This window comes from Hyla sarda, chromosome 4, assembly GCF_029499605.1.
Source record: "Hyla sarda isolate aHylSar1 chromosome 4, aHylSar1.hap1, whole genome shotgun sequence".
In the NCBI taxonomy this organism is placed as follows: Eukaryota; Metazoa; Chordata; class Amphibia; order Anura; family Hylidae; genus Hyla; species Hyla sarda.
Genome location: NC_079192.1, coordinates 120,917,346 through 120,939,742, shown reverse-complemented (window position 1 = coordinate 120,939,742; position 22,397 = coordinate 120,917,346). Strand labels below are relative to the sequence as shown.

General features: G+C 43.5%; 2 protein-coding genes across 5 annotated transcripts in view; one reads left to right on the top strand and one right to left on the bottom strand.

Moving 5' to 3' along the window:
* Window positions 1–5,883, top strand: part of FANCI (FA complementation group I) — a 95,653-nt gene extending 89,770 nt beyond the window's left edge. For all 3 annotated transcript variants that reach the window (XM_056571927.1, XM_056571928.1, XM_056571926.1), the window contains exons 32-38: window positions 1,585–1,772; window positions 2,140–2,196; window positions 3,760–3,819; window positions 4,613–4,678; window positions 4,807–4,902; window positions 4,983–5,105; window positions 5,747–5,883. In XM_056571927.1, coding sequence (XP_056427902.1) covers window positions 1,585–1,772; window positions 2,140–2,196; window positions 3,760–3,819; window positions 4,613–4,678; window positions 4,807–4,902; window positions 4,983–5,105; window positions 5,747–5,803 — 647 coding nt within the window. In that variant the 3' untranslated portion in view covers window positions 5,804–5,883. The remainder of the gene's footprint in view (window positions 1–1,584; window positions 1,773–2,139; window positions 2,197–3,759; window positions 3,820–4,612; window positions 4,679–4,806; window positions 4,903–4,982; window positions 5,106–5,746) is intronic.
* The window catches only part of POLG (DNA polymerase gamma, catalytic subunit), a 92,929-nt gene continuing 76,348 nt past the window's right edge, over window positions 5,817–22,397 (bottom strand). For both annotated transcript variants that reach the window (XM_056571929.1, XM_056571931.1), the window contains exons 19-22: window positions 21,014–21,179; window positions 14,816–15,024; window positions 11,428–11,588; window positions 5,817–6,301 (exon numbers count right to left, since the gene is read on the bottom strand). In XM_056571929.1, coding sequence (XP_056427904.1) covers window positions 6,237–6,301; window positions 11,428–11,588; window positions 14,816–15,024; window positions 21,014–21,179 — 601 coding nt within the window. In that variant the 3' untranslated portion in view covers window positions 5,817–6,236. The remainder of the gene's footprint in view (window positions 6,302–11,427; window positions 11,589–14,815; window positions 15,025–21,013; window positions 21,180–22,397) is intronic.

Below are 22,397 nucleotides of genomic sequence, written 5' to 3'. Positions count from 1 at the left end.
CGTATCCATACGCCCTACGTCCTTAAGGACTCGAGATGCCGGGCATATGCATACGCCCTGCATCCTGAAGAGGTTAATACCCGATCACTGTGACATGTGGTATTTCTCTTATGTCACGACCACAGTGTTCTGTCCATTTTAGGAACTGTCCAGAGCAGGAGAAAATCCCCATAGCAAACATGCTGCTCTGGACAGTTCCTAAAATGAACAGAGATGTCAGCAGAGAGCACTGTGGTCGTGACATAAGAGAAATCTAAAAATAAAAACATTTTCTCTGTAGTATACAGCCCCTAAAAAGTACTGGAAGGATTAAGATTTTTTTAATAGAAGAAATTTACAAATCTGTTTAACTTTCTGGCACCAGTTGATAAAAAAAAAAAAAAAAAAAAAAAAAGTTTTCCACGGGAGTACCCCTTTAACCAATTTTTAGTTTAGTGTCAGTAGAAGGCGAGTACATGTCTGGTTTCTCCAGACCCTTCTTCCTTCACATTTAGTTAGTAAGGCTTTCATTCCCACAGGCTTCCCTTTTCCTGTGGACTTGTCCCCCATTTTTATACACCCAAAAGGGACTTTTTATGCCCCCCAGCCATCTGTGTTATATAGTAGTGCCACTTGTTTTGGGTTTAGTCTGCTATTGCTGACTTCTCTTGCTGCTTTGGCACAGAGTTTGTTATCTCTAAGCCAGTGAATGGGTATATCCTGCTCTGGAGGAGTCACTTCCCTTTTTCACTTAGTGTCAAGGCCTCCTATAACAGAAACCTATACCTATGGTCTTGTGTGTCCTCCAATGGAAACTACCAGAAAAATCCTTTTATTTGTTGGATAGACTAGCAAAGACCTCTGCATTATTCTATAGAGCAGGATGCAGTAAAATGCATACTGCATGCTTTGTTTTTTTTTTTTTTTTTTTTTTTTTTTTATAACATTGGGAGTCTATGTATAAACATATGTTGGGGAGCAGTGTGAAGACCATTTTAAAGGGGTACTCCGGCGCTTATACATCATATCCCCTATCCAAAGGATAGGGGATAAGATGCCTGATCGCGGAGGACCCCCATGATCTTGCACACCGCCCCCCGTTAAAATCAGTCCCCGGAGCGTGTTCATTTCGGGTCTGATTACTGTCGATCACGGGGCCGGAGCATTGTGACGTCACAGCTCCGCCCCCATGTGACATGACGCTCCGCCCCCTCAATGCAATCCTATGGGAGGGGGCGTGACAACTGTCACGCCTACTCCCATAGACTTGCATTGAGGGGCGTGACGTCACACAGGGGCGGAGTCGTGACGTCACGATCTGACGTCACTGTGGTCCGGAGCCGGAGCCTCCAGCGTTTCCGGAAGCCGCAACAGGTGGGTCCTGCAGCAGAGATCCCGGGGGTCCCCAGTGGCGGGACCCCCGCAATCTGACATCTTATCCCCTATCCTTTGGATAGGGGATAAGATGTCTAGGGGTGGAGTACCCCTTTAATCTTATATGGTACACTATGACTGTACATGGCTCATTCCATTTAGACTCAATGGTTGTAGATCTTACTATGTAGAAGTAGCTTGAACCAATAGAGTAATATTGTATATTGGCAGCTGATGGTGCCACCCAGGCCACGAATCCCAGAGAAGCGCTGGAGAAGGCTATCATTCTTCAGATGGGGACATTAATAACCGCATGTCATGAGCTGGTCCAGACAGCATTACCAGCGGGAAGTTGCATGGACACTTTGCTGAAAGAACTTACCAAAATGTACACAGTGCTAACAGCCCTGGTGAAATATGTAAGTGTAAATATTAAAAACCTTTAGGTATTCCACTAGTAAGTGATGGCCTATAACTAGAATATGCCATACCTTACAGATTAATGGGGGTCCACATTGTGCAGGAGAAATGCCACAGGGTCCTCTGCCCCAGAACTATTCTATAATAATAATGATGGGGTTACCCTTTTAATCATTGGTACTTATCAAGCATTACAAATGTGATCATAGCAGGGGTATTATAGTGGGTGCAGAACCTGAGCTCTGAAGGTCAATTTGACACGACAGTAAGGGGCCCAGGAGTTTTAAGTTTCCCCTCTAAATATTCTGTAATCTCTCTGAAACACCTGACATTGTGTTTCAAAAAACTTTTTTTTTTTTTTTCCAGTATCTGCAGGTTTGCACTAGTCACGCAGGAAAGATACCGACCCGTTTGGAGAAGTTGGTAGGTTCATATCCACTTGTGTTTTTGTTTACTTGCTCCGACATTCATTCAAATTAACCTGTTAAAGAGATGGGAGGAGTATACTTGTGCTGGGGCTGTCAACAGTGTATGAAGCCAGCTCGAGACTCTAGCCTTGTGGTCTTCAACCTGTGGACCTCCAGATGTTGCAAAACTACAACTCCCAGCATGCCCGGACAGCCGTTGGCTGTCCGGGCATGCTGGGAGTTGTAGTTTTGCAACATCTGGAGGTCTGCAGGTTGAAGACCACTGCCTAGCCCACGCCATACCTGGCAGCACCAAGTCAAGGGCTGCCGCTAATAGCTGGCACAGAGCCATCTTTAGTGTCAGCTATTTTAACTGTTTAAATGCTGCTGTCAATTCTGCTTTTTCAGAGGCCTTTTCAAAAATAAAAGAAGCGATCTGATTGGTTGCTATGAGCAACTCAGCAACTTTTCCTCTAGACAGGTTTTGATAAATGTTCCCCATTGGGGAGGGGCTGGGAAACTCACCTAGAAGATTTATATATTATGATTTATCCCCATAACTGTTAAACAGCTCAAATGATTTGAAACAGTATCACCCGCACTATTACCCTATATTATACCAGGTCAGTGCGGGTGATTTTTTTTAAAATTGAAAGCCGAGGTACATGCTCTCAAATCACCCGAGTGCAAGTAAAAAGTGCAAGCGTTCACACAAAAAAATATGCACGAGGATGTGGTCTATCGGAAGCCCTTCTCCGAAAGGGGAGAAGCCCCCCAGCAAACCAAACCCTTCGCCTCTGGGCCAAAAGGCACCTGCAAGGTTCCAGGTACAATGTCCCCTTTCGCCGAAGATACTCATGGACCGAAAGTGTTCCCGGCGGACAACTAGGCGTTAACCAGGTTGTCACCAAGGAACCAGTAAAACCACTTTGGCACCCATGCCACGGGGTATAGCAGGAAGGTGAGGAACCTGATGGCCCCACACACCTCCCCTAGACCGGCAGGAGGGACACCCAGAAGGGCTACCGCACCCCGGCCAAATCCTGGTGGACAAACAGAACACAAAAAAGTGGACACAGTGTCAAAAATAATAAATAAGTGTATGTGCACAGTGTGTAATACTGCCCGGACATCTGACCGGATCTATAAAAATTCCCCCATCCTAGCCAGAAGGCCGGGATATTAAGGGTGAGTGCCAAGAAGAGTGAGAGAAAAAGTGCGTGCTACGTGCTTTCCTTCAAGTGGGGTTGCCAGTCCCAAGTGAATTCCGGCACTCTGGGGTCACCACTCCCAGGGCACTTGAGCACCTCGGCCTTCACTCTACCCGGACCTTAAGGTCAGATCCAGCAGGGAACAGGTCTCATCGGGGACGACTGCTGTGCTATACAGCCATCCCTGGTACACCCGTCCTACTGTGTGGTTCCCCATCCTGCCTTGGTGGTTTCCACACCGCCAACTAACAGGAAAGATACTACACTTGATCTTAGCCAAAAGGCCGAGAACCAGGTCAGTGCGGGTGATGCTGCTGTCAGTTTCACTTTAAAGTGTTAATTTCTTCTAAACTTTCCCCCATCTGCAGGTTAAGCTGTCTGGCTCACACCTCACACCTCAGTGCTATGCGTTTATTACATATGCGCAGGTAAGTAGGAGTAATAAACTTGGTGATTCTCAATGCTTACTGTAAATTTGTTTGTATTATAATACAGTCTGTCCCTACTGGTCTTTTCAGTATGAACATATTTTATTTCACAATACCTGTGTAGAGGCTATCCCTATTTAACAAACACAAGTCTCATTTTGCCATCTCATACAATCCTACATCACTATGTGCAGATGTGGTTAGAGGTGAAACTTTAATGGTCTATTCACACGTACAGTATTCAGCGCCGATTTGATGCGCAGGATTTTCGGCTGCAGATTTCAATGTAAACTGAACACAGCTTGAAATCTTGCGCATCAAATCTGCGCTGAATACTGTACGTGTGAATAGACCCTTAATGTCTGCACGATATTACTTCTTCAGTATAGAAGTGAAAATATAGCATTTGAGCAAAGTGTACAATAGGAAGAAGCAGATGAAAAGTGAAGCCGTTTCCCATGTCCCCTTGGTAAGTTGCTGCCATTTAATGGAATGGAGCTGGAATCTGCCATTGACAAGTCCTCCGCTATTCTTTTGGATTAGTTTTGTTCTATGCTTCCACATTCTTCCCAACAAACTACACGAGCTGTTCTTGCCAATAGACATTGTGCTCTATATTGTACAAGTAATACCTTGCTGTATACTTTACAATGGGAGAGCAGCAGCAGATTCTAGGGCGCTGTTGTATTGGCTTAATAATTTCTACATATCTGGCCAATGTAGTAGCTAAAAGCTGCATATTTACTCCTATGTTGTTGAATAACTCCCAGATATTTTCTTATGGTGTTTATAGAGTATACAAGATGAAAGTATTTCTGGAGAAAAGAAGAAAAAGGAGGATGGGGCTGGAATTTCCACGGTATGATGTGTCTGTCTGTTTATACGTATGTAGCGAGATCTATATACCGATATTGTATTTGTACAGTGTAGTTTTTTTTTTTTTTTTTTTTAATGACTGACACTTTATTTACATTTGTTTTCTTTTAGGCCAAAGTTCTCAGAGATACCAAGCCAATCCCAAATTTAATCTTTGCTATTGAAAAGTATGAGGAATTTCTTATAAAATTATCTAAAAAGTCAAAGGCATGTATGACAGTCTTTAAAGCTTCTAAGTACCTACTGATGTACATCACATTTTATGACACCCTTTTCTGCCATGTCAGGTCAATCTGATGCAGTTCATAAAGCTTAGTACTTCTAGAGACTTCAGGATTAATACAGCCAGTCTAGATGCAGCCCTGCAAGAAAAGGGGTCTGATGAGGAGAACGAGGCCAACAATGAGCAGGTATGTCCTTCATTCATGTCTGTCTAGGACAGTGTTTCCCAACCAGGGTGCCTCCAGATGTTGCAAAACTACAACTCCCAGCATGCCTGGACAGCCTTCGGCTGTCCAGGCATGCTGGGAGTTGTAGTTTTGCAACATCTGGAGGCACCCTGGTTGGGAAACACTGGTCTAGGACAAATGTAGTAACTAGAGATGAGCGAACTCACAGTAAATTCGATTCGGCGGTTGCTGACTTTTCCTGCATAAATTAGTTCAGCTTTCCGGTGGGCTGGAAAAGGTGGATACAGTCCTAAGAAAGAGTCTCCTAGGACTGTATCCACCTTTTCCAGCCCACGGGAGCACCTGAAAGCTTTACTAATTTATGCAGGAAAAGTCAGCAACCGCCGAGCCGAGAAGTTTGTGACGAATCGAATTTACTGTAAGTTCGCTCATCTCTAGTAGTAACCAATGAATCCACCGAATATGTTACTAGGGTGCTCTTGCACAATCCTGCATCAAATACACTTGCAGTTTTTAGTTTTTCCCCTCCCCCATGAGGACACATGAGCATTTAGGCATACTGTTATTGAAAGTTTGGGGCCAGATTCTTTCTAGTTATTGCCATTTTTTATTCATGTTGTTTTCCTTGATTTTATTTTCAGTCTGTGTCAGAAAAAAGTGAAAGTCAAGAGCCAAAGAGGAAGAGGAGGAAGAAGTAACTGATGTTTCAGGCATTTTTAACAGCTTTATTTACATGTTTTTGTTTACATGTGTTAAAATTAATATTTACGTTGGTGCAATCTACATGAACTGAAACATTATTACAGGATTATTCCCATCTCCTCATTTTGGATTACTGGCCAGGAAGCCGAAAGCAGCGAGGCTATGCAACTTGCATAACTCTCATTGACTTCAATGGTGTAGCCCCAAAGATATGTTGATGACATAACTCTGGGAGTGATCAAACCAGCATATGTTGCGGGGCTACACTGTTTGTGCAATTCCCATTAACAACAAGGGGATTTATGCATATTACATAACTGCAATAGGCAGGCCAAATTATGTTAGTACCCCGTAACGTTATTTGGCTTCATGAATACATAGGAGTTGGATGTGAACGAGTCTAATTTACAGGTATAAAGTATAAATGGGTCAGCTTCCTTTTTCCAAAACTCCATTTGTTTCTTTAAGCAATTCATAGATATCCAATGCTTCACCTAGAAAGTAGAAAAGAGTAAAATGTGGATATGTTATCACCAAAGATTTCATTTATAACAGATGATTTAGCTATTCATTGTGTAAGACAAGAATATGGAAAAACTGCTACACATTGAATTTAAAGGGGTACTACGGTGCTTACACATCTTTTCCCCTATCCAAAGGTCCGCCGCTGGGGACCCCCAGGATCATGCACGTGGCACCCCGTTTGTAATCAGTCTCCGGAGCGTGTTCGCTCCGGGACTGGTTACAGGCGACAATATGGAAAATATGGAAAATATGTGTAAGCACCGGAGTACCCCTTTAATACTCCTAATATATGAGTTGTTGTAAGTGTTGAAACGTCTGAATTTAATGACTTATTTGTATTACTTAGTGAAAAGCTTTAAAGGGGTACTCCACTGGAAAACATTTCTTTTTAAATCAACTGGTGCCAGAAAGTTACAGATTTGTAAAAATCTTAACCCTTCCATTACTTATCAGCTGCTGTATGTTCCAGGAAGTTCTTTTCTTTTTTAATTTCCTTTTGTCTCAACACAGTGCTCTCTCCTTACACCTCTGTCCATGTCAGGAACTGTCCAGAGTAGAAGAAAATCCCTAAAGCAAACATATGCTGCTCTGGACAGTTCCTGACATGGACAGAGGTGTCAGCAGAGAGCACTGGTCAGACTGAAGAGAAATTAAAAAAGAAAAGAACTTTCTGTAGAGCATACAGCAGCTGATAAGTACTGGAAGGATTAAGATTTTTAAATAGAAGTAATTTACTAATCTAATTTAACTTTCTGGCACCAGTTGATTTAAAAACAAATGTTTTCCAGGGGAGTACCCCTTTAACACAATCTAGGAATGTTTCTAAAACAATACAATGTTATACCTGACTAAGAATTAGATAATTGTTGCTGGACAACCCTTTAAAAAATGTACAAATTGGCTTATATTAGAAAATCTAAAGTTAGAGCACTGGCTAAAGTCTGTCTGTTTCTGAAATTTATTACTGATATAATGCCGGCCAAATACATCTTATCCCCTATACAAAGCATAGGGGATAAGATGTCTGATTGCCGGGGGCCCACCACTGGGACCCCTTTGTTTCCAGCACTGGAGCCATGACGAGGTTTAACTTTGTAACAGCTGGAGGCACACTTGTTGGAAAACACTGTTAGAGGGATAGTCATGTGGGGGTTTATGCTGCTAGTCTCAGTGCCAAGATCAATGGAGAAACTGCATTTCACATCAAGCCCCCACCAGTCAGACTCCTATGACAAGTCTATTGACCTGCATAAGAAGGTCTTCACACAACTTCTACAAATGTTTTCATAGTATACTTTACTGTATAAAATGTATTATACTGATTATGTTCTATATAAATGTAAATGTGTATGCCTTTACACAATAAATATAGTTAACAATATGCTGTTTGGACTTTATTTTATATACATTGAAAATAAATGATATACACAATGGGGGAAATTTATCAATGTTGGTGTAGGTAGAAGTTTTTTCTGGATCGTTTTGGTTGGTTTAAATTTGGTGCAATTGCACCAAATATACCATACTTGTGCAAGGCACATGATAAATTTAGTGCAAAGTTCTAAATCTCCACACAGTTCTATATGTACACCTGAGCTACCCCACACAGGGATGTTTTGTTCTATTGCTTTGAGGCCAGGATTTTTTTTGTCCACCAGCAGAAATGCCAGAAAAACTGTCAAGTTTTTTTCCTGCCTTTTGGCAGTTTTTCTTGCGTTTTTGATGGTGTGTGGAAACAGTAATTTTTGTCCCTTGTGGCACTTTTTCACTGCCTTCAGGTACCACTCCATGGGTTGGATGTAGAGTGATGTATAGAATATACATATACAGGGTGCAGAGCATCACTACTTACCTCCGCCGGCTGTATAGTATACAGGGGTGCATAGTGTACCCATTTATACTATACAGGAGCCCAGCAAGGAAAGAGTTAACCCAAAACTGCTCAGCAGCAGCGGGGGTTAAGTCTTTGTGCACTATCCTGTATATACAGTAGGCAGGTGTCAACAATTGGAGGCTCCATGTTTAGGAGCAAACTGCAGTATGGGCGTCCTTCCCAGGGGAGAGCGCCAAAAATGTACTAACCTTATTTTTTTCCTTCTCTTTTCAAATACGTGAATGCAGAGGAATACATCAGATTCGGTGGATTGCGACGATGACCAGCGGTTTTTATATATCAATAAAAGGGTTAATGAGGCTGTGTGGGAGTGTTTTTTTTTTAAATAAAATTTTCTTTTCAGTGTCATGTTTTTTATAATTGAATTTTTAGGCTTAGTAGTGGAAGCCGTCTTGTAGACAGAGTCCATTACTAAGCTGGGGCTTAGCATTAGCCCCCAAAACAGCTAGCGCTAACCTCCAATTATTACCCTGGTACCCACCGCCACAGGGGTGCCAGGAAGAGCCAGTACCAACAGGCCCGGAGCGTCAAATATGGTGCGCCTAGGTGGTAACAGGCTGGTGTTATTTAGGATGGGGAGGGCCAATAACAATGGTCCTGGCCTACCCTGGTAAGGTGAGGCTGTTGCTGCTTGGTTGGTATCTGGCTGATACTGAAAATAGGAGGAATATATATTATATATATATATATATATATATAATATATATTCCTCCTATTTTCAGTATCAACCAGGCAGCAACAGCCTGACGTTACCAGGGTAGGCAAGGACCATTGTTAGTGGCCCTCCCCAGCCTAAATAACGCCAGCCTGTTACTGCCTAAGCCCCGGAGCGCCAATTTGATGCTTCAGGCCTGTTGGTACCAGCTCTTCCCGGCATCCCTGTGGCGGTGGGTAACGGGGTAATAATTGGAGATTAGCGCTAGCTGTTTTTGGGGCTAAGGCTGAGCCCCGACTTAGTAATGGATTCCGTCAATAAGACGGCTTCCACTACCAAGTCTGAAAATTATAAAAAACACAACATTTTTAAAAAATTATTTAAAAAACAACACTCCCCCACAGCCCTCGTTAACCCTTTTATTGACCCCAAAAAAAAACGCTGGTCATCATCGCAATCCACCGAATCTGATGTTGTCCTCTGCTTTCACGTATCTGAAATGAGAAAAGAAAAACACGAAAAATTGGTTAGTACATTTTTTGCGCTCTTCCCTGGGGAGAGCGCACATAATGCAGTGTGTTCCTAAACAGGGAGCCTCGAATTGTTGCTAAACTACAACTCCCATCATGGGGGGCTGTAGTAAGGCAACAGCTGGAGTCTCCTTTTTTAGGAACACACTGCCAGAAAGGCTCTGTTCCCATTATGCAAAATGCATAATGAGAACAAAGCCATACTTGCCACCCTGGGTTCAGGCCTGGACTGTGTAGCTCTGCCCCATAATAACATCACTAGGGGGTGGAGCAGTAAAGGTCCCGTGACCACCCCCCCCCCCCCCCCCCCCCCGCGAACTGTCCCTCTGTCCTGGACTACCACTCCCATCATGGGACATTCTGTGTTGTAGTTGCAGTACCGCAGCGCTGAGGGATGGCACTTGCCAATCCCCCAGCTACAGGGTTTTTTTTTTTTTTAAGACAACAGACTCTGCCCATGATGGGAGTTATAGTCCAGGGGCACCACCGGGACATGTCTATTCTTTGCTGCTCATCTCCGTCAGCTACAGAGATGAACAGCAGAGAATATTCATGTCCCGGCGGTGCGCTAGGAGCAGGGCAGCAGCAGGGACATGTTGGGCGACGGTAAATGAATGAAGTCTACATGTGGGACATGTCTGCTTCATTCATTCACCGCTGCCGACTCCTGACATGTCCCGCTGCTGCCCTGCTTCAAGAAGATGAGGAGCAGGCAGCGGGAGAGGGAATAAGGACACTGGGGGGGGGGGGAAGAGATAAGGATAAGCACACTGGGGCCAATGAATTATTATAAAACACACTGGGGCCAATTAATTATAAACATGCATGGGGGCATAAATTTGGGGGTCAAAGTAGTAGTTTAAAAACTTCGCCGTGAGCCCTGAATGGCTCCTTGGTGCCGGCCATTCAGGGCCCCCTGCGGGGGATTTAAAAATGAAAGTTTAGGCAGTAGTATATACACCGCAGGGGAGTGGAGCATGCCACCCGCTCCCCTGCTTTATAACTGCTGATCGCATTGGGTTTCAGAAGAGAGACCCGGTGCGACAATCCCTTATCCTCTGTACTACTACCCCCAACATGGAACAGACTGTTTCATGATGGGGGTAATAGTACAAACACCAATGTAGCCTCCCCAGCCACCTGCAGACTCATGCAGCCTGGGAACTACTACTCCCATCATGGAAATGAGTGTTCCATGATGGGAGTAGAAGTAGTCCAGGCTGCGGGAGTCTGCCGACGGCTGATACTGACAGATGAAAAACTGATGCAAATGGATGCCACAAAATGGCTTCCGTTTGCATCTGTTATTAGAATGGTCCATTTAGGAGGCAATAACAACTTAACAAGCCAGTGGCACAGATGGGGAATACTGTATACAGCTGTCAATTCATAAAACCCGCCGCCGGGAGATGGGAGCTCTGATTGGTGGATTATGAATAGTGAAAGCTGTAGACAGTATATGGAGCCGGCAGGGAGTGAAATGGAGCCGCATGTGCCGCCAGCTTGTACAGTTAATAAATGCGAATCTCAGCTGGTCTCTGGAGATTGACCTGCTAGGATCTGCCCCTGGACTGTAACTCACATCATGGACAGAGCAGTAGTCCTAGAAGTACAAAAAAAAGTCCTGCAGCCGGTTGATGTGCAAGTGCCATCTCTCAGCGCTGCGGTACTACAACTACTCCCATCATGGGACAGTCTCTGTCCCATAATGGGAGTAGTTGTAGTTTAGCAGTGGTGAGGGATGGCTCCTGCATCCCCCGGCTGTCTCCGTAGGACTCTTTCCTACGTCTTCTGATGGTGTATATTTGAGTCAAAAACATTGTATTTGCACAAAAAATAAACGTCTAAACAAAAAGAACGCACATGATAAATTTGTATCCACTACAAAATGATTTCCAAAATATTTATTTGTGTTTTGCTCTATCAAAAAAGACACAAAATTCCTCATTGAGCAAAAATTTGCGAAATATATAAAAAAAAACTTCTACCACTAATGATAAATTCCCCCCAATGTACCTGGGGGAATGCCACATCTCTGCTCTAAACCAGTTGGGTTTGATGGCGTTTCACAATCCATGTTCACTTCTTTTCTCAGGCACCGATCAATATCTACTGCACTAAAAAATGCCACCGACTGGGGCAAATCCTGCATCCCTAACTTGTAGGCAAACATACACCTAGAATAAAAAAAGAAAACAAACATTATGGCCTCCATACAAATAGATTTGTCATTTCAGATATGTTCTATAAACTTATATCTAAAATGTTACTGCTTCTTCCTCATAAGGCTAGGTTTCCACTTATTTTTTTAAACCTAAAAAAAACTGCCACAGCTTTTTCCTGTGTTTTGGCCGTTTTTCGGGCGTTTTCCCTGGTGTGTGGAAACAGCCAGTTTTGTCCCCTGTGGCAGTTTTCTCACTGTCTTCAGGTACCACTCTGTGGGTCGGATGTAGAGCACCCGGTCCTCAGAGTGTAAGGAGACGAGGAGAGATGTATTGCATCACTACTCACCTCCCCTGACCGTATAGTATACAGGGGTGCATAGTGTACCCATATATTCTATACAGGAGCCGGGAATCCTGTCACTCCTATAGCCCCTTTGGGTGGTATACAGAATATACAGCTATCTATAGATAGCTGTATATAGTGTATACAAAAGACTAGGTCCACTTACCTCCCTGTCTCTGCTGGGTCCATGTAGCTCCACCCCCTAGTGATGATATAATTAGGGGGCAGAGCTACAGACGGGAGCCAGGCTGGTAAGATAAGGGTGTGAGGCTCTGTTCACATTGTCAGTTTTGTATAATGTGAACAGACCAATCTGGCAGTGTCTTCCCAGACAGGGAGACTCCAGCTGTTGCTAAACTACAACTCCCAGCATGCCCAGACAGCCAAAGACTGTCTGGGCATGCTGGGAGTTGTAGTTTTGCAACAATTGTAGGCTCTCTGTTTGGGAAGACATTGCATTATGGGCGCTCTCCCAAGCGGAGAGTGCTAAAAATGTTCTAACTAATTTTTGGTGTTTTTTTTTCTTCTCGTTTCAGATCCGTGTATGCAGAGGATTACTGTGGATTTGAAGGACTACTGCAGATGAGCTGGATTTTTTTTTCCTTTTATTAAAATGGTTAACGAGGGCTGTGGAGGAGTGTTTTTTAAAATAAAATAATTTTTCCAATGTGTCCTTTTTTTTTAATTGAATTTTCAGGCTTAGTAGAGGAAGTCTTCTTATTAACAGAATCCATTACAAAGCCGGGCTTAGCGTTAGCCCCAAAAACAGCTAGCACTAATCCCCAATTATAACCCCAATACCCACATCAAAAATGGCACTCCTGGGCCTAGGCGGTAACAGGCTGGCGTTATTTAGGCTAGCTGTTTTTGGGGCTAACGCTAAGCCCGGCTTAGTAATGGATTCTGTTAATAAGAAGACTTCCACTACTAAGCCTGAAAATTCAATAAAAAAAAAAAAAAAGACACGTTGGAAATTTTTTTTTTTAAAACACTCCTCCCCAGCCCTTGTTAACCATTAAAAGGAAAAAAAATCCAGTTAATCTGCAGTAGTCCTTTGAATCCGCAGTAATCCTCTGCAAACACGGATCTGAAACGAGAAGAAAAAAAAACACAAAAAATTAGTAAGAACATTTTTAGCACTCTCCGCTGGGGAGAGCGCCCATAATGCAATTTCTTCCCAAACAGAGAGCCTACAATTGTTGCAAAACTACAACTCCCAGCATGCCCAGACAGTCTTTGGCTGTCTGGGCATGCTGGGAGTTGTAGTTTAGCAACAGCTGGAGTCTCCCTGTCTGGGAAGACACTGCCAGATTGGTCTGTTCACATTATACAAAACGGACAATGTGAACAGAGCCTCACACCCTTACCTTACCAGCGTGGCTCCCGTCTGTAGCTCTGCCCCCTAATGATGTCATCACTAGGGGGTGGAGCTACATGGACCCAGCAGGGACATGGAGCGAGGGAGGTAAGTGGACCTAGTCTTTTGTATACACTATATACAGCTATCTATAAATAGCTGTATATTCTGTATACCACCCAAAGGGGCTATAGGAGTGACAGGATTCCTGGGTACAATATGCACCCCTGTATACTATACGGCCAGGGGAGGTGAGTAGTAATGCAATACATCTCTCCTCGTCTCCTTACACTCTGAGGACCGGGTGCTCAGCATCTGACCCACAGAGTGGTACCTGAAGACAGTGAGAAAACTGCCACAGGGGACAAAACTGGCTGTTTCCTCACACCAGGAAAAACGCCCGAAAAATAGCCAAAACACAGGAAAAAGCTGTGGCAGTTTTTCTTTAGGTGTAAAAAAATAAGTGGAAACCTAGCCTTATGAGGAAGAAGCAGTAACATTTTAGATATAAGTTGTTGCCCTCCTACTGGCTCCTCCACATCTCCTGATGTACTGGCCTGTCTCCTGGTAGCACCTCCATGCTCTGGACTCTACACTGACAGACACAGAAAACCTTCTTGCCACAACTCGCATTGATGTGCCATCCTGGATGAGCTGCACTACCTAAGGCACTTGTGTGGGTTGTAGACTCAGTCTCATGCTACCACTAGAGTTAAAGCACCGCCAGCATTCAAAAGTGACCAAAACATCAGCCAGGAAACATAGGAACTGAGAAGTGGTCTGTGGTAACCACCTGCAGAACCACTCCTTTATTGGGGGTGTCTTGCTAATTGCCTATAATTTCCACCTGTTGTCTGTTCCATTTGCACAACATCATGTGAAATTGATTGTCAATCAGTGTTGCTTCCTGAGTGGACAGTGTGATTTCACAGAAGTGTGATTGACTTGGAGTTACATTGTGTTGTTTAAGTGTTCCCTTTATTTTTTTGAGCAGTGTACTTCATTTGAATGATAATACATACATTTAAAATCCTATAAAACACACAGAATCAAGTAGGTATTTAGAATGAGAACAAAGTGAGAGTATCATAGAGGTAGTAGTGATAATGTGGTAATACAGAGGAAATAAAAATATTGCACAACCCAGATAAATAGTAACATACAGCAAATAGCAGCGAAGATTTAGACAATTAGGAAAAGTGCATGATACAAAAAAAAAAAAAGTGTGAAAGTTCACTCAAAAAGCATAAGACCTCTGTAGTATACCTGCCATGTACCCAAGTTGATACCACACACCTCCACCCCAACGCACGTTTCGCATATGGGCTTCACCAGAGGGCATGTCTTGGGTCCCAAAGAGGAATACATTTATAGTACAGAATATCCAATGAACAGTCAGGGGGGATAGAGGATTGATATTCAGTTTGGCAATTGATAGTAGGTATGTAGGAAATACCAGTGGCTACTACTGATGTGCATGTAGATGACAATAGATATTTACCCCATTATATCAACATTCATATTTAATGAGTACAATACCTTGTAAGTAGATTTGTGATCTGAAGAGCTAATGCTGCTCTGTATCTGTCCTCGCTACGGACTAAATAGCGGACTTCATCATGGATACTAATGCAAAAACGTCCATCAATGTCGTACTGCTCAAAAAGCCACTTCATGGCTACTAGCATAAGATGAAGGTAGTCGACGGCCGAACTCTGGACAACCCAGTTAACTCTACTGGTTATGAACTGTAAAAGGAAATCACACTTGGCAATAATAGTCCATGATGTAATGGTAAACCACTCATTCCCCATAGAGGGAAAACTGGTTTTGTGATATCTACTAACATTTCATTTATTGTAAATAGTTTTAAGAGCACTACAATACTTTCTAGATAAGATCTAGATGGTCTGACACTGTAGAAGCTGAAAAGTTGGCCATACTATGCTTAAAGGTGTTATCCAGGGAAATATAACACATCCCCTATGTACAGGATAGCAGTCAGGCCACCCGCAATCTCCTGTACGAGGCCCCGTCTGATTGGCTCAGTGGCCTGTCACTCCTGCTGGTCCTCGAAGGTGGGGGCCTTAAGCAGTGAGAGCTGGGCCCCATAAAGAGATCACATGGAGAGGTCCCATCAGTAGATATGCAGTGAATAGGGGATATGTTGTTTTTTTTACCCCTGATAACTGCTTCAAGTTGTTATACTGAAAATTGCACTATATGCAGAAAATGCACACAGAAAATGTTTAAATCATCCCAGCCGTCACGCCCCCTCCCATAAACTTGCATTGAGGGGGCGGGGCGAAACACCACGAGGGAGCGGAGCTGTGATGTCACGATACTCCATCCCCTGCATCGCACGTCATCAGCCACAGATCCTCGCTCTGTGCAGCTGAAAAACGGGGGTGCTTCAGGAGAGATCGCGGGGGTCCCCAGCGGCGGGATCCCCGCAATCTAACATCTTATCCCCTATACTTTTGATAGAGGATAAGATGTTTAGCGCTGGAGTACCCCTTTAAGATCCACTAGGGGTGAAACAACTAATTAATTGTCAACTATTTTCATAATCGATTAATCGGTTGATGGATTAGTTGGTCAGCCAATTTCTAAGGTTCACATACACTTTGAAATTCCCACTATGTATATATGCAATTGTGGTCCTCGGCAGCCTGTTTAGTGAAGAGGGGTCCAGCACACACCATTTTCTGCTTCCTGCAGCTCCTTTCTGTAGCCATCGTGAGTCCGTGGTTGTTGGCTCTGTGCTAAAGACCAGACTCACAATAGTTGCAGAGAGAAGACACAGGAAGTGGAAGGTTATGTGTGGGAGACCCCTCTTCACTAAATAGGCTGCTGATTCTTGTAGCTGGGGGCCAGCGTTAATAGCAGACATGCGGCGATCGCCGCGGACGGCTATTAACCCTTTAGATCGCCGCTGTCAAAGTTGACAGCGGCATCTAAAGGAAGCTGTGAACACTCCCTGATAGTTCAATGGGGTGGATCACCCCCCAGCAGCGCGATCGCAGGGAAGAGATAAACTGTTGAGGTAGCCGGAGGGTTTACCTTTGCTGCTACAGCTGTCCCGGCTCTCCCATTGATAAAGCCTGGCAGGACCATGCTTTATCTATAGAGCGCAGATCACACAGATCAATGTGGTTCTATGAACCACAATGATCTGTATGAGGAATCTTATGATTCCTCCTAAAAGTCCCCTAAGGGGAAAAAAAAATAAAAATAAAAATAAAGTTTAATGAAAGTAAAAAAAAAAAAAAAAAAAAAAAACGCACATTAACCCCTTCCTTATTAAAAGTTCAAATCACCCCCCTTTCTAAAATCCCATATAAAAAATATAAAAACATAATTAAAAAAAACCTGTTATCGCCGTGTGCATAAATGTCCGAACTATAAAAATATAATGTTAATTAAACCGCACGGCCAATGGCGTATACGTAAAAAAAATACCAAAGTCCAAAATTGCGTATTTTTGGTCACTTTGTATACTCTTAAAAAAAAAATGTATAAAAACGATCAAAAAGTCCCATCAAAACATAAATGGTACTGATGAAAACTTCAGATCATAGTGCAAAAAATGAGCCCTCATACCGCACTGTATACAGAAAAATAAAAACTTTATAAGGGTCGGAAGAGGACAATTTTAAAACATACTAATTTTGGTGCATGTAGTTATAGATTTTTTTTTTAAAGGAGATATCCAGTGGTGACTCAGTGGTGAGCAACTTATCCCCTATCCTAAGGATAGGGGATAAGTTGCAGATCGCGGGGGGTCCGACCGCTGGGGTCCCCTGCGATCTCCTGTACGGAGCCCCGACAGCCCGCGGGAAGGGGGCGTGTCGACCTCCGCACGAGGCGGCGGCCGACACGCCCCCTCAATACAACTCTATGGCAGAGCCGAAGCGCTGCCTTCGGCAATCTCCGGCTCTGCCATTGAGATGTATTGAGGGGGCGTGTCGGCCGCCGCTTCGTGCGGGGGTCGACACCCGCTATCTGGGCCGAGAGCCGGGGCCCCGTACAGAGAGATCGCAGGGGGCCCCAGCGGTCGGACCCCCCGCAATCTCAAACTTATCCCCTATCCTTAGGATAGGGGATAAGTTTTTCACCAGTGGACTACCCCTTTAAGTAATGAAATAAATAAAAACCTATATAAATTGGGTATCATTGTAAGCGTATGGCCCTACAGAATAAATATATGGTGTCATTTTTACCGAGTAAACTGCGTAGAATTGGAAGACCCCAAAAGTTACAAAATGACATTTTATTCCCAATTTTGACCCACAAATTTCGCTGTAAATTTTGTGGTGAAATGTTTGATGTAATTACAAAGTAAAATTGGTGGCACATAAAATAAGCCCTCATATGAGTCTATCATAACAAATGCACACCTGCACTCACCGCTAGGGTACCGCAACTCCGGCCTCAATCGTCCTGTGCCTCCAAACTAACGACCGGGCATATCAGACGTGGAGCGCTCAGAAAAGGCGACTGCCGGCGGTTTCACGCAATCACTATGCGCTTCATCCGGCCTCGTTTACGTCATCGCGCCGTGCTACCTAAAATAGTGCACCTGCTGTGATCATGTGACCAAAGATGACGTCAGCCACAAACATAAAGGTAAGGAAATAATACAAATAATAATAACTCCCTATTACCAAACTAACCTAAGCTTCCTGGTTAAACTATACTAACACTAAATTATAAGAAAGGTGACAAATCCAATCTATCATTGAGCCCCAAAGGGCCCTGCGCATCCAGTGTTAAAATCCAATGAGCCTCAGCTCGCAGCAAAGCTCGCTTCCTATCCATTCTTCTCGGACCTTTGTCAATATGCATCAGGCCCCCAAATTTTAAACTATCACAGTTTCCCTTGTGTACTTCATGCATGTGATTCACAAACAGGGGAGAACCTCCTCCTTTCCTTACAGAACACAGGTGTTCACGGAAACGCACTCTCAGCTGACGTTCTGTCTTTCCAATATAGAACAACTTGCATTCACACATGATGAAATATACAACAAAGGAGCAGCGACATGTAATTAACTCTTTAACAGAAAAATTGGTACCTCCCAATATACCTCCAGTAGAATTAGCATTATACTTGCAGAAAGCACATGAGCCACACTTCTTATTTCCATGTGGAAAATTCTTAGTGAGCCAATTTTCCTGTTTTTTATCTTTAGAATGATTCAGCCTGTCTTTTTTAATCAAATCCTGGACAGTCCGGTTCTTTTTAAAGGTCACTATTGGTTTGTTTCTTGCCGCTGCAATGTCCGGGTCCGCAGCCAGGAGATACCAGTTCTTGAGAAGTGCGGATCTTATTGTTTCATTCATGGGGCCATTCTTAAAGGAGAACACGTAACGTTTGTCCTCTCTCTGTAAAACATTCTTCTTCTGTTTCTCTTTATACAATAGTTTCCTTCTATCCAGGGGATAAGCTCTTTTGTAACCTTTTTGGATGACTCTATCGGGGTACCCCCTTCTAGAAAGTCTAGAGGCTAGTTCTCCCGCTTGATTGTCAAAATCCTGAATATCACTATTGTTTGTTCTAAGCCTCAAAAATTGGCTGTATGGAATCGCATCCTTTACTTGCGCTGGATGTGAGCTGTCGTAATGCAAAATTGCATTTTTAGCAATCTCTTTTCTGAAACCTTGTGTGAATAAAGTCCCATTCTTGACTATCAGCCTCAGGTCCAAAAATTCCAAACTATTTCCACCAAAAGTACTCGTAAATAACATATTCATTGTGTTGGTTGAGTTCAGATTTTGCACAAACTCTTCAAATTTCTCCTTCGTATCACTCCAGACATTCAGGACATCGTCCATATCTCTCCAGTATGCTTTTATATACCTCACAAAGGGGTTACTGGAGTTGTAAACGTACAGTTTCTCAAAAATTGACAAAAAAAAGATTTGCATACGAGCATGAGGCGGGACTCCCCATGGCCGTCCCATTGCATTGCCTATAGAATTGATTTTCATATTGGAAGATGTTATTATCTAAGATAAATTTCAGGGCCTCACAAATAAACTCCACAAATTCTCTTGACTTATCAGTTTGAGACAGTATCCCGTGATAGCCTGTATACCCGCAATGTAAGGTATGCGGGTATACAGCGCCTCCACATCAATAGAGGCCAGAGAGTATTCATCAGACCATTGAAAGTCCTCTACAAATTTTAGGACATCCCCAGTATCCTTGAGATAGGAGGGCATCTCATTAAGTAGTGGTCTCAGCACCCAATCCACAAACTTGGAAAGGTGTTCAGTCACGGAACCCACCCCCGCAACTATGGGTCGCCCAGGGGGGTGGGTGCGGGACTTATGCACCTTAGGGAGTAGGTACCAGCTTTGCTGCGAGCTGAGGCGCATTGGATTTTAACACTGGATGCGCAGGGCCCTTTGGAGCTCAATGATAGATTGGATAGATTGTCACCTTTCTTAGAATTTAGTGTTAGTATAGTTTAACCAGGAAGCTTAGGTTAGTTTGGTAATAGGGAGTTATTATTATTTGTATTATTTTCTTACCTTTATGTTTGTGGCTGACGTCATCTTTGGTCACATGATCACAGCAGGTGCACTATTTTAGGTAGCACGGCGCAATGACGTAAACGAGGCCGGATGAAGCGCAGTGATTGCGTGAAACCGCCGGCAGTCGCCTTTTCTGAGCGCTCCACGTCTGAAATGCCCGGTCGTTAGTTTGGAGGCACAGGACAATTGAGGCCGGAGTTGCGGTACCCTAGCGGTGAGTGCAGGTGTGCATTTGTTTCTTGTTATGCTATACTTTGACTTTTGTCTGTTTCACCTAGCACCACTGATGGGACCCGCCTGTACGAGTACACCTGTCTGATGTATACCTCCAGTGTGTATCCTTTGTAATATTAGACCCTAGAGTTGCTAGCGGTGCCGCTCGTTTCTGTCTTTGTTACTACACCTCATATGAGTCTGTAGGTTCAAAATTGAAAAAGTTATGATTTTTCAAAGGTGATGACGAAAAAAACGAAAATGCAAAAACGGAAAAACCTGTGGTCCTCAAGGGGTTAAAAATAATTATACGCATTTAAATATAATAAAAAGCTCCTCCATTCAACCTCCGCAAAGCTCAGCATCTAGCCGACCCCACAAACTTTCTCTTAACACACAATGCATCCCCTCCCCTCATTGACTCCCTCCCTAATCTAACTCCGAAATCGAAACAATAATCGGCCGACTAATCAATTAAAAAAAATAAACTACGGTCGCAACCCTAAGATCCACCCTTGGTGCCAAGTCACACCGCTTTGCTGTCCATCAGTTTAATATGGAACAAATCAAAAGGAGAGTAACTTGTGTTCTCTACAAGACAGTTTGTTCCTGATGGGATACACCCAAAATTATTAAAAGAGCTTAGTGGTGAACTAGCAAAACCGTTAACAGATCAGATTTATTTAACCAATCACTGGTAACAGGAGTCATCCCGGAAGATTGGAAATTAGCAAATGTCGTGCCCATTCACAAGAAAGGTAGTAGGGAGGAATCAAGCAACTATAGGCCAGTAAGTCTGACATCAATAGTGGGGATTATTGGGCAGACTAGATGGGCCAAATGGTTCTTATCTGCCGACACATTCTATGTTTCTATGCTGCAGAAAATGCAGCAACCATCAAAACAGTGAGGGTGTTCATATTTTTTAATTTACTTTTAATTATCATTTATTCCTTAGTAAGCAGTATTGTGATTGATTACCTCTCCTTTTACAGCCGCAGGTTCCAGTGCTCTGCTGATGCGACATCCTAGGACAGGAGTACTGGGGGTAGGACTCATGGCTATGCTCTCCAGTTTGTTAAACATTTGTGACTCTGTACCTCCCGTCCAAATTTTCCGACTTATTAAGTTCCACTTCCTTCTAGAGCTGTTATTGAGAAAATTAAAACTTCAGCACAGAGAAGCAGAATAGAGACATAGAGGCTTATATGTAATAGGGATAAGATGTTTATTAGAGAAACATTTTCTGTTTTTCAAAATTTTTAAATACCTGAGGGCAAGGGTGGTGGTATTTTTGGAAGAAATCCGTTCTGTATTTCTATTCCTGGATAACCCCTTTAAAGGGGTTCTCTGCACCTGGACATCTCATCCTCTATCCAATGAATATGGGATTTCTCCGCAGCTGGGACCCCCTTGATCTCTGTGCAGCACCCAGCGTTTGTTTAGAACACTGTGTGCGGACGGCAGGGCACATGACATCATGGCCATGCCCCTTGTGATGCCACCTCAATGCAAGTCTATGGGAGGGGGTGTGGTGGCTGCCACGACCCCTCCCATAGACGTGCATTGAGGGGGCGTGATGTGACATTACGACCCCCGCCGCTCGCTCCAGGCATTTGGAACAAAATGTTCAGAATGCTGGGGCAGCGGAGTACCCCCTTAGAGGGGTATTCCAGTATTTCAAAATTATTCATATGATGCCGGGGCATTTGAAAAAATAATTTTTTAAAATAAATTATACTTATCTTCTCCCAGTCCCCCACAGCTCCTGCTATGGCTCCTTCCTGCTTTCAAGATGAGAGGTCAGAGCAGGACCTACCCACTCAGCCAATCACTGGCTGCAGAGGTGTCCCGTCTCAGAAGCAGGCATAAGAGAGGAGCAGTAGGTGACCGGAAGTAGCTACCAAGCAAGCTGAAGAGGACCAGTTGTAGGTAAGTATCTTTTTTCACCATTCACAGCAGTATATGAATTATTCTAGAGAGATGTTATTTTTTTGTTTAAAAAATGATATTTTGTATTTTTAAAAACTTCCATAGAAGAGGCACACAATTCCCCCTGTATTGTCTGTTTAGAAAGTAGAGCAGAGTGTATGTGCTTTATGGCAGCTGCAACACATTTGAGGAATCTCCAACACTATTCAGGTGACAGACTACTGTCCACTCCCTCAAAGACTATGGAATGACAGGGGAAAGGCAGCCAGACCCATAGGGGGACATTTATCAATGTTGGTGTAAGGTAGTAAAGATTTGACCCCTATTTGCTTGGTGTATTGTTTGCACAATTGCTAAAAATTTACCAAAAAGGTGCACAGGACTTGGCTGCAGAGAGGGTTTAAGCTTTGTGCTCTGGCATCTGACACTTTTG